At 60.3% G+C, this 11,813-nt stretch overlaps 1 protein-coding gene across 1 annotated transcript in view; it reads right to left on the bottom strand.

Moving 5' to 3' along the window:
- The window catches only part of MCF2L (MCF.2 cell line derived transforming sequence like), a 68,887-nt gene extending 68,382 nt beyond the window's left edge, over positions 1–505 (bottom strand). Inside the window, exon 1 of the mRNA XM_021708089.1 lies at positions 422–505. Within this exon, the coding sequence (XP_021563764.1) occupies positions 422–497 (76 nt within the window). The 5' untranslated portion in view covers positions 498–505. The remainder of the gene's footprint in view (positions 1–421) is intronic.
- Between the last annotated feature and the right edge of the window lie 11,308 nt (positions 506–11,813).

An 11,813-nucleotide genomic window follows, 5' to 3' on the forward strand; every position in this document is an offset into this window, starting at 1 on the left:
TTGGCCCTGTGGCCGCAGGTGTGCCAGGCACAGGGTCGAGGCCACCCGGGACAGAGGCGAGGCATGGCTGCCAGAATGTGCTCGGGAGGGGGCCCCAAGGGAGGCACAGTGGGTGCTGAGGCCGGCCAATCTCCCCGCTTCAGGAGACTGAGTCGGAAGAGCTGGTCACGGCCTTCTCAGGTCCCTGGCCCACCTCCGCCACCCTGTCCAGTGACCACATGCCACTGGCTGCTTGCCAACAAGTATGTATTGGGCTGTTATTCAGGACAGGTACAGCCATCCAGCCGCAGCTAGACCAAAGGGGACCCAGGGGCCCATGCGACCGTCCCCAAGCCCAGCCCGGCCCAGGGCTGGCTGCTTCCACCTGCTCACCAGCTCCCACGGGCCCCACGCCCCTCCACCACCAGCCCTGGGAACTCACCAGACAGGTAAGCAAAGCGCTTCTTCAGCTGATCCTGGATGTCAGCCGCGCAGAGCGGGATGATGTCCTGGTGCATGATTTCATCTGCGGAGAGAGCAGAGGCAGCCGTCAGCCCGGGAGGCCCTCTGCACCCAGCCGGGATCCCACACCAGGAGGCCCTCGCATGCCCAGCCCGGATCCCGCACGGCACACCCACGGCCCCTCAGGGAGCTGGCGGTCACGTGGCTGGAAAAACCACTGCAGTTTCCAAGACGCGAAGCCTTTGTTCTCAGAGCTCGAAATGCTGCGTGCTGAGGGATTCACCCTCAAACTTTAAAACGTGGCGGCGGGGAGGGAGAGGTGGAGAGCCAGAGGGAGGAAGGGATGGAGAGAGACAGAGACAGAGAGGGAGGGAGGAGAGAGACAGAGGGGGCGAACGGAGAGAGAGACAGACAGTCGGGAGAAAGCAGCCCACCGTGGGGCCAGACTCACAGGACCAACGAGGGGCTCCGGCGAGTCCCACCCCTGCCTTGTCCCCCCACCCCGCCGTCTCCACCCGTCTTGCTCCACGACCGCGCTCCAGGCGGGCCTGGCTCTCACGGGCTGCCACTGCCCTGCTGAGCTGCCAGGGGGGAGCCCCGGCCACTGAGATGGACCCGCAGCCCCCACACATGCCCCGGCCCCCCACGTGCCCACACGATGGGCTAGCCCATGTGGCAGCTGGCTCCAGCACGCCGTCCCTCGAGCTCTACTCAGGGAGTCTGGGTCAGCCTGGCATCTACACACACCCCGGACGGCGGCACCCAGGGCAGGGAGGGTGAGTGGGAAGCCCGGGAGACCCGCCCGGCTGGTGTTCGCCAGGGCATGCTGGCGGCCTGGGCTCCTGTCTCTGAATCCGCCCAGACCACCGGGTCCACGTGAGTTCCAGTCGATGCTCTTCTGCACAGCAACACTCAGGGCCTTGAATTCCACCCCGCTTCTCTCTGAAAGATTCAGGCAGGTTCACGACATGAGGAGGGCATGTGGGGTCGGCGCGTCCCCACCCGGAGGACCGAGCCGCCAGCAGCCTGGCGAGACGGGCCATGGAGATTCTTTACCAGAAGTGTTCCCGGTGGAGGCAGCCAGATCAAAGCCTTGATCCAATCCTCTGAGGCAGCAGCCTCCAGTCCTGCTCTCCCGTCCTGGCCACCTGCGCGGGACCGCGGGGACACAGCTGAGCGCACAGGATCCTGCCTCCGGGGTGAGGCCTCTCTCCCCTCCCAGCGGGCCGGGGGCCCTCTCAGCCCGCACGCCCATGGGTCCCCACACTCCAGTCGCGACTGCAAGGACCTGGCCCAGGCCTCTCCGTCCTCCCCAGGACCCGGCCCGCAGAGCCTTCCCAGGGCGTCCTCCAGAGCCCAAGGCCAAGTCTTCACAGGCTCCTGGTTTCTGGTCGTCCCAGGCCTGTGGGTGCAGAGCCGAGACCCACCAGCACCCACCCAGCCGTGTCCCCGGGTGACCTGAGGCCTCCCAGCTTCCTGGCCAGGACGAACTCTAGAAGCGGCGCCTGAGATCGGATGCCTCATGGCAGGTTTGGAAAACAGGCTCTTCCGTCCACAGAGCACGAAGAGAAACCACGCGGGCTGAGCTCAAATCGGCTCCCAGATCGTCATGTCCTCAGGGCTCGCTCGAAGCTCCTCGTGAGATGGAGAGGGCTGAGGACGCGGCCAAGTCTGCTCTCAGTTGTGCAGGGACGCCCTCCGCGGCCAGCGGGCCTGGGGTGTCCTGGGCGTCGGCACCTCTTCCATTGACAACTATAGCTTCTCATTCGTTCTGATGTTTCACGGCCTCTCAAGAGTGACGGGACAATTCTGCATGCTGTCATGATACCTTCCTAAAGGTCGTTTCCCAACCTATTTAATTTTGGGCCACAGGACTAAGACATGCACCATGAGCGGCGCCGGTTCAGGTGACGGGTCTCTGAAGGTGATGCAGGCCCACGCTGCCTGCAGAGAACCTCCGTGCCAGCAGGTGTCCTGGGGCAGGAAGCGGTCCCCCAACCCTAACCCAACACCCAAGGCCAGACCGGCCCAGCGCCCTCCGTGGGTCTCTGTGCGAGCACACCAAGAGGCACAGATGCATTCCTGACCCCAGGAGAGACCTGAGAGTGGAGTGTCAGGAAGGCCTGGGTGGGAGGGGACACACTCAATCTGCTTCCCCTGCTTCGTGGGTCATTCCTTCGCGTCCCCACGCATCAGGGTGGAGGGGCAGGGGCGGTCAGCGAGGGATGCCCAGGCCTGACACTGCCCCACCCAGGCACCGGCTCCAGAAGCGTCAGGAAGGCTGCTCCTGTCCACCTCAACAGGGGACGCCATGCCACAATCTCCCGCAGGTGGGGGGGCGCCCCTCGGCTCACCTGATGCCCAGGGGACACCCCAACTGCTGTGCTTTCTCCACACACGGTAGGCACCCCGAATCCTGGCTGGCGTGGGCAGTACTTCTAAAGTCCAGGGAGGCGGGGCTGCCCGTCCGTCTCAAGAGTTGCTGTCTGACAGATTCAGACCAGAAGGCAGCAGACTTCCTCTTGCAGACTCCCTCACTTTATGGCAGGACCCTCCTCCCGGAAACCGGGCAGCAGGATGTCTGGGTGGTGTCTCGTGACCTCCTGCCCACTCGGGGGGCATTTTGAGCCCCTGCTTTGCAAGTGGGCAGAGGAGAGGAGGTCTAAGGCAGAGGAGGCAAGAGGGTGGGGACCCCAGAAGTCTATTCACAGGGGTTGCACCATCCCAGGGTGGCCCTGAGTGGACTGGAGAGTCTGTGGACAGAGCCCTGGGCACCCTGCAAAGGGAACAGAGGGCAGGGCTCTCCACAAAGCAGCTGTTGGAGGAGCCCAAGGCGTGGAGTGGAGTCTGTGACCTGCTAATTGCTCCTTTTATTTCCATCTGGCGGGAAGCCCATTCCCCAAGGCTTTCGCCTCTCTCCAGCATATAGAACAGTGATGCCTCTTCAGAGTCCAAGGTCAAGGGTAAATAGGCCTGGGTCAGCAGCTCTGGGGTGGGTGACCCTCCCCGCCAAGCCCCTCCACAAGAATCTCCAGACGGGAGCAGCGGTCACGGGAAGGGAGGGGGCGTCAGGAACAACGGCAGCAGCAGGGAGTGGAGTTACCCTTCACCCAGGATGCTGGAGGCCCAGGCCACAGGCTCAGAAGGCCTCGCCCTCCGGCCCTACAGGTTGGGGTAGAAGGCAGGGACAACCCAGCCACGGACATCGACGCTCTCATTTGTAATAAGTGTTAAGGGATCTGTTTGGTCGAGCCATTCAGGATGTTTGAGATTTATACTGACTAGGTTGGCAGAATTCTCACTCATATTAAACCCCAAGGATTTTATTTTATTATTAATCTATTTCCCCTCTACCAGCATGTTTCTGGGGACATTTCTTTTTCTTTTTCATTATTTTTTTAACCCCTCATATTCCCTCCAAGTCATTTGCTCTTGGGTTAGACATAAAGACTTTGTGCCACAAGCCGGCAACTCATTCCCGCAGCTCACTAGATGCTCTGTCCTTTTTCTGAGCTCGGAAAGCAAATGCTAACACATTTTAGAATCTGAGGCCCCATGCAAAAAGCAGCTGGAGTGAAGCAGGCACCAGGGAAAAGTCACTCCAGCTGCAGAGGTGGCACCGAGGACCTGCTGTGGGTCGACAAAACCAAGCCAGCACGGGCCGGGAGCCCTCGGACTCCCAGGTGTGGCTGAGGCCAGTGGGCGCAGCCACCTCAGAACCTTCTGGAAGCCCCCTGGAAGGGGCGCTGACACCGCATGAGGCTCCCAGGGGATGTCTCCAGACCCCGATTCCCAGGGCTGCCTGGCCTGCCAGCCCCCCGCTCTCCAGTTTAGGCCAGCATACCTGCTTCACCCCAGGCACTCGTACGTTGAATAAAAATTATAGGAAGCCATTGTCTCAGACTAAAAACAGACCAGACTGGAAACCAGAACGGAGCCTCCATGCTCCCCAAGGGAAACGGCATTGCTACGTGACCTTCCGCGAAATCCGGAAAGAGAGGTCACAGCCAGCCTCCCAGACCGGCCGGTTTCCCTCTTCAGCAGCACAGAACGAGGCTCCCTCTACCCTGGTCCTCACGACAGAGTGGCCTGACGTCATCTTGTGCGAGCTATCCGCCATGTCTCCATCCCCCACCCGCCTTACGGGAGGGAAATGCCGAGGCCGCCCGTCATTTCGACCCCGACCGCTGTCTGCTGGGCCCCTTCTGTGTATACAGCCACCCCTCCGCCCAGCTCATGGGCACTCGGTTTGAGTTATGGGATGAGCTGCCACTGGTCCTAGAGTCCGGCACGGACAATCGAGATCTTAACTGAACCGGCTGCGGTTTCATCCCTTGGCAGGTGTTTTCGGTCCCACCCACCCCACACCAGCCACGATTGCGCGAGTGGTGTCAGCCCCACGTGCACAGGGGGCCTCAGGGTGCAGGGACGCCAGGTGACGTGGCCACTGAGGTTCAGGGTGAGGTGAAGGTCACGCCTCCGGAGCCACAGGCAGGAGAAGGCCCGGTCACCAGGCCGACACACTCCCAGCATCACACCCATTTTGCAGAGGTCATTTCAGTCAAGTGCATGAGAAACAAGAATGGTGATTCACTTTCAAATTGGAGCCTGGTTTATCTTGGGGTCTCAAGATGGTGTCTAAGCGCTTTGTGTTTCTCTTTTGTGGATTCACTTACTGATTCTTTGTGCTTTCTTTTCGCGGACTTTTTACTTTGGTGGGCTACATGATTAAACTTTTGGCAGAATCCAAGCAGTGTAGCAACCCTGTAAGCCAGTCGGCAAGTAGGACATGTAAATGAGACAATTCTGCAAAACCAGTCAACATGTAACATGGAGGCGCCCTACGGCAGAGCGTGTAACTTCTGCAGGTCTTCCTCCAATGAGGAACCGGGAGAGGGACGTGCATTTTAGGAACAAAAGTGCTGGTTCTTCCTGCTTCGCCGTGCCTGCCCACCAGACACCCAGTCTTGTTAAACCGTCATTAAAGTCTCACTTCTGCTGCACTCCACTCCCGTCTCTGTGTCCGTCCTTTGATTCTGGACAGGTGAGTTCGTTTTTCACAGGTGGCCTCCGTGTCCACCCTCGATGCCAGATGGGCTCCACACAGGCTGGACACACGTGCCCGTAACGCCTCGGCCTGTGGACAGTCACTCCACACACGCCACCGTGTCTGAGCTAGAAACAACTCCTCGGGCAATCACGACTTCAGTCCTGTCCCATAGGAAGTTCACGGCATGACCTCCACTCAGCTACCACGAGGAGCGGTGGCACGCTTGGCTTGGAGACCACCTCCTCTAGTCCTTGCCAACAGCAGTGGCGCAGCCCAGGGAGCCTCGGAATCCTCAACGTGGCCCCAAGCGGCCGGGGCCAGGTGCACGGACGCTGCACCCGTCGCCGGAGTCCTGCCTGATAGCTTCGGGGGTGGGGGCGGCTCCCAGGCCTGCCTGCTCCCGGGACTGCAAGGGCCGGGACTCCAGCTCCCCTGAGGTCTTCGCTGGGGTCAGTTCTCTGCGCGTTCCCAAAGCCTCTCCCACACTCGGGAGGAAGCGCCCATGGTCAGGTAAACGCAACACGAGTCATGACCGGACCTTCACCTTGGAGAAGCCTGATCGTTCTCTGGTGCCATCCAGAACTCCCCACACCCGACAGGCCACAGATTTTCCAGAGGTCTCCACACCCAAGAGGCCATGGATTTTCCATAGCTCTCCACACTGGACAGGACACGGATTCTCCAGAATTCCCCACACGCAGGAGGCCATGGATTTGCCACAATTCCCCATACTCAACAGACCACAGATTTTCCAGAATTCCCAACATCTGATAGGCCACAGATTTTCCAGAATTCTCCACATCCTGGAGGTCACAGATTTTCCACAACTCCCCACACCTGACAGGCCATGGATTTTCCAGAATTCCCCACACCCAACAGGCCACAGTTTTTCCAGAATTTTCCACACCCAGGAGGCCATGGATTTTCCACAATTCTCCACACCCAGGAGGCCATGATAATCCACAATTCCCCACACCTGACAGGTCACGAATTTTCCAGAATTTTCTACACCCAGGAGGCCACGGATTTTTCACAATTCCCCACACCTGACAGGCCACGAGTTTTCTAGAATTCCCCAGCTCAAATCTCACAGACCACACATTTTTAGGGGGTGGGGAGGGAAGGTGCACAAACCTCCTAGCGCCCTACAGGATGACTGTTGCACACAGCACGCCAGGGGATGCTGCCTTCATCCGTACTAGGACAGAGACACAGCCTTAGGTGGAATGCCCACATGAGCCCCGTGGAGTCCACACTGTTCAGTTTAATAATCATCCTCATCATAAAGCAAAAAACCCCCACTAAGCTACCGTATTAAATCAGGCTGAGCACAGTGGCTCATGCCTGCAATCCCAACACTTTGGGAGGCCAGGAGTTCGAGACCAGCCTGGGTCTCGAACGAGCCAGACCCCGACTCTACAAAAAAATTAGCCAGGCATGGTGGCACACACCTGGGCTTCTGCGTCTCCTCATGGCTGCCTCAGAGTGGGTCACAGAGGAGCAGACGGTGGGGCCTGTGATGACACCTGGCTACCTTCATGTCAGAGGCCGTGAAAATGCCACGGAAATGTCACAGAGCAATTCACAGAGGCGTGATGTCACAACCCTCACACTTTTGTGTCAGTTCTTCTTCAGAGCCAAAATAGAATTCTGACTCAAGATCTCACATCAAGTCTCTTTCCAGGCAGAAAGGAGAGCCCTGGGTGGCGGCTGCAGTTGGGGGTGTGGGGAGCCAGGGCTCCAGTCAGCCATCAGAGCCATCAGCAGATGAGAGCGCCGTCTTCCCAGTCACACGTTGCCTCCACGGTGGCCTCCAGGCTCACAGCTGCACCACCTGCAGAACTACTCAGTCCCCACGCCAGCGAGACACTTTAACATGGGCCAGAGTCCAGAGGCTGCATCTCGCTTTGTCTGGGAACCTGTCAAGGTGCTTGGGGGCCTGTCACTGAGCTGTGTGGAGCACAAGTCCAGGCTGGGCCAGGCAGGAGATGTGTGACCTCGGGCAAGCCACTTGACTTCTCTGAGCCGGTCTTCTTGGAAAACTGGGAGAACCGTGCGTTCCAGGCCACAGGGTGGGTTCTGGCCTAGGTGGGTATTGATTTGCCACCGAGGTCCTGGGATGGTTGGCCCGCCTTCTGCCCTGGTCTGAGCCTGGCACCAAGGCCACCTGGGCGCTCAGTCCAGCTTTCCAACCCCTGCCTGGCTCGCACACCCAGGAAATGTGGCAGCTGCCCCCATTCCCTCTGAAGGGGCTCTTCTGGTCCTGCTCTCGTGGCCTGAGGAAGGACCCTCACTTATGAAGGGCAGAGTGGGCATCGCCCCCTGCTCCTCTGGAATGGGTGAGCAGGCTGATTCTGAAGACAAACAGCTTCTGCCGGAAACCAGGGATGGCCTGGCAGCCGTGGTGGAGCTGGTGAATGGGACGGGGAGGCTGCTTGTGTGAGGGAACTGTCGTGTCCCGGCTCACGGAGAAGGAGCGGCAGGGTGTGACACGGGCCCTGGTGGCAGAAGACGGGCGACTGGCACCCGCCGGCCGGCCACACACACGGGCCCTGTGGGACGGGCGCTTCCTTGGGAGAGAGACCGAGGCTTTGGGATCTGACCGGGCACGTCAGCAGGCCACCTGGCTCAAGGTGCCCTGAGACGCCCGGAACGACCTAAGGAAGACAGGCTGGGAGGACGGAGGCCCTGGGAGGATGTGGGTAGGGGACCCTGTGCCGGCCACCCGCCCTCCTGCCTGCTGAGCTGTGTCCTCGCATGTCCCCGAGGGGTCAGGCAGAGCTGCGCTCTTCTGACGTGAGTACACGGAGACGCTGAGGATGGAGCCTGGCGTGGCGGGCCACGCGTCCCCAGGACTCCCCAGGTGCGAGGACTGCACAGAGTGTCTCATCCTTAGACCTTTCCTCACTGTGCACAGCCACCCCGCAGCCACCTTTGGTGACGTCCAAGGCGTAGCAACCCGGGGCTCGAGCAAGGCTCCTCCCGGCCAGCGAGGCCCCTCAGTCCAGAAAGTACACGTCCATTCTCACGGATCCGGCCCCATCCACAGACCGCAGGCCAAGGACCACAGGCCGCTCCTGTGGATGGGACACTGCGAGGGCCAACAGCGCTGACACCCGCCGGTCCCTCTGAGCCACCAAAATATCCTCAGGTGCAGGCGCGGTTCTCCCAGGAGGGACACGAGCTGATGGGCTGTTGGGGAAGCAGAAGTGTCCCTGAGTCCTCCTGGAGCCTGGCGCCCGCTGGGCACTCGTGGGCCCTGGAGCTCTGGCGGGGCCGGGCCTGCAGGGTGGAAGGAAGAACCCAGCTCTCAGCAGTCTAGTCATGGCGGGTGGGGAACTCGGCACTGGGTTAGGGAGGAACCGCGGCCGGGGGGCTCTCGGCCTCTAGGTGCTGCAGACGGAGTCGAGGCCCGGCGGACTGGCTCCGGGATGCCGTCCAGCAGGAAGGCCCCCGGCCGGGAGTGAGGAAGAAACCCCCGGGGCACCCGAAGTCTGCGCTTCCGTGGCCCAAGCATGTCATGCCCTCTGCCGGGTGCTGTGCGCCACAGGAAGCCACGCCCTATGCAGGTGTGGGCGGCTGCCCTAGCAAGACTCCATCTCTCATTACGCGTGGTTCTTACGCCGCCACAGGGCGTCCGATATTGCTACTCCGTGTAGTCAGTGTTCTTAAACGTCTGTTTTGATTTCCAGTGGGTGAAGAGCCTGACACAAAGCTCTTTGCGATTCTCAGCAAGTTTTCAGAGGGTGAAGGGGCCCGAGCCCAACACGCCTGCAGTGCCACCGAAGACCGCTCCGAGAGCGAGGGACGTGGGTCCTTCTGGGGTCTGGAGACGCGGCCCCGCCAGCCCTCCCCTCTGTGGCCCCAGCCTCTCCCGCTCCTGGCTCTCTGCCTCGAGGCCACGGGGCATCCACCGCGGGTCCGGGCCTGCCTTCCGGGGCTCGTCCAAGCCACCAAGCTTGCGTGAGACTCTGGGCTGAACCTCCCAAGCCAGGTGCTGGGAAAGCCCCGAGCACAGCTGCTCAGGGCGTTCGCTGCTCAAGAAACAACAGAGACGGCAGGTGTGTGGGGCTAGTAGGCCCCCTGCAGGGAGAGTCCCACGCTGCCCACACCCTGGGGCCCTTCCTGTCCTGCCCTTTGAGCTCCGGGAGGAGAGGCAGGTCCTTGCTGAGGTTGTGGACGCACAAACCCCTCCCTCCCGCCTCTCTCCCCCCTTCTCCTCTCCCTCCCTCTCCCCCTCTCCCTCTGTCCCTTTCCGTCCTATCCTCTCCCCAGGCTCCTGCCCTGGCCTCGGCCTCCAGCGCCATCCTTCTCTGAAGGCTGAGCAGTGCTCACTGGGCCACCCTGCCCCGCAGAGGGGGCTCATCTCCCGTGTCCCAAACAGCTGGCAGCTGAGGGGCGAGTACAGGCCAGGGAGACCTGTTGGGTTCAGATGCCCCGCCCCCATGCCTACAGGGAGGGGGAACAGGCCAGAGGACAGGGGTGTCTCCCAGGGCCACGGTCTCCCTTGGTGAGAGCATCATGGGCACTTACAAGGGTCCACTGAGGTCTTGGGAGGACCCGGGAGGTAGGAGTCCTCTTCACCCCACATCACTGGTGGAGAATTCAGGGTCAGGCTCTGCCCAGCAGCCAGGACTCTAGCCTACGCCGTCTACCCCAGGGCCGGGCCTTGGACCCCCGAGGCATGCTGCCCTCGGAGGGGCCGGGCTGGAAGGTGGTGAGCACCTGTCACTGAGCCATCTGTGTTTCTAGGTCAGGCAGGCTTTGGGAAGAGGGTTGGGGCACAGCGGCTCGGCCTCCCAGGGCCCCAAAGTTGCTAAGAGCCACGGAGACGCAGGCACCGGCACTGTGTGGCTGACTGTCTCCACAAAGAAGCCCACGAGACAGCTTGCTCACTGCTTGGGCCGTCACGAATGCAGCACACAACTGGGTGGTTGGTTCACTTCTGGGCTTTCAGTTTCTGGGGTTTTTTCCTCCAGCTTTATGGAAAACGTAACTGACAAAAATTGAACGTGCTGAAGGTGCACAATGCGCGGTTTTGATACATGTCTGTGTTGAGAGGTGACGGCCACCAACGAGCAAATGGACATGCTTGGTCCTTGTGCAACACCATTCTCTCTGTAGCTGGGGTCAGCGCACCCCAAGGACGCAGCGCGGGACCATCCACAGACAGCAGGCCGCACGCAGGGCTCCAGGACGTTGTCCTCCGCATGACTGAGGCTGTGTGTCCTCTGGCCAGCGTCCCCCAGTTGCCCTCCCGGCCCTGGTGACTGCCATGCTCCCTTGCTTCATTGAGCTCACGACGAGCCTTTCAGACCCAGAGAGGGTGGTCCTGGGCACTGATCTTTCCAGGTCTGGCTTACTGCACTTAGTATAGCATCCTCCAGAGTCATCGTGCTGTCTCAAATGACCAACCTCCTCTTTTTTTTTGAGTTGGAGTCTCACTCCATCCACCAGGCTGGAGGGCAGTGGCACGCTCACGGCCACCGCAGCCTCGATCTGCTGGGCTCAGGCGATCCTTCCGCCTCAGCCTTCCAAGTAGCCGGAACTGCAGGTGCATGCCACCATGCCTGGCTAGTTTTTTTGTGATTTATCATAGAGATGAGGTCTCGCCAAGTTGCCCAGGCTGGTCCCAAGCGCCTGGGTTCAGACGATCCTCTACTTGGGCCTCCCAAAGTGCTGGGATGACAGGCTGAGCCTCTGTGCCTGGCCAGCCTCCTCCTTTTTAAAGCAGAGCAGCATCCTGCTGCATGTGTGCCACGGATGGCTGTGAGCTGAGTTCACGTCCTGGCCTCTGTGGAGGGTGCTGGAGGAGCATGGCGGCCAGTGTCTCTCCCACATCCAGACTGGACAGGCACCAAACTCTGCCCATCTCACCTGCCCAGCTTGAGCAGAAGGACCTCCCTGGTGGCCTGTATCTGTCCCACACAGCGTGACAGAAGTCGTGCGGGCCCTTCACACATAAACAGCAGGCGCTAATGAATGCTAGCTACCCACTTGCACAAGTTTTGGGCGCCCACACACAAGTGCCCCGAACAGTCCTCCCCAGGGTCACCCAAAGAAAGCCCTACTGTCCCACCCACCTCACAGACTGACACCTGTGGTGGGACTGGGCAGTTGAGCAGCAAATTCTTTCCAGAGAGTAGAAAGCCCCCACCTTTGTCACACCCAATTCCCTCCGGACATTTACTTGAGAGCTCATTTGTCTTGGAAATAAAGCAGGTGTTAGAAAAACACTAAGAACGTGCCAAGGAGTGTTCTAAGTGGAATACTACGCAGCCATAAAAAAGAACAAAATCATGAATTTCGCTGCAACCTGGAT

The sequence above is a fragment of the Carlito syrichta genome, unplaced genomic scaffold, assembly GCF_000164805.1.
Source record: "Carlito syrichta isolate Samal-C Ts95f unplaced genomic scaffold, Tarsius_syrichta-2.0.1 Scaffold130611, whole genome shotgun sequence".
Lineage (NCBI taxonomy): Eukaryota > Metazoa > Chordata > Mammalia > Primates > Tarsiidae > Carlito > Carlito syrichta.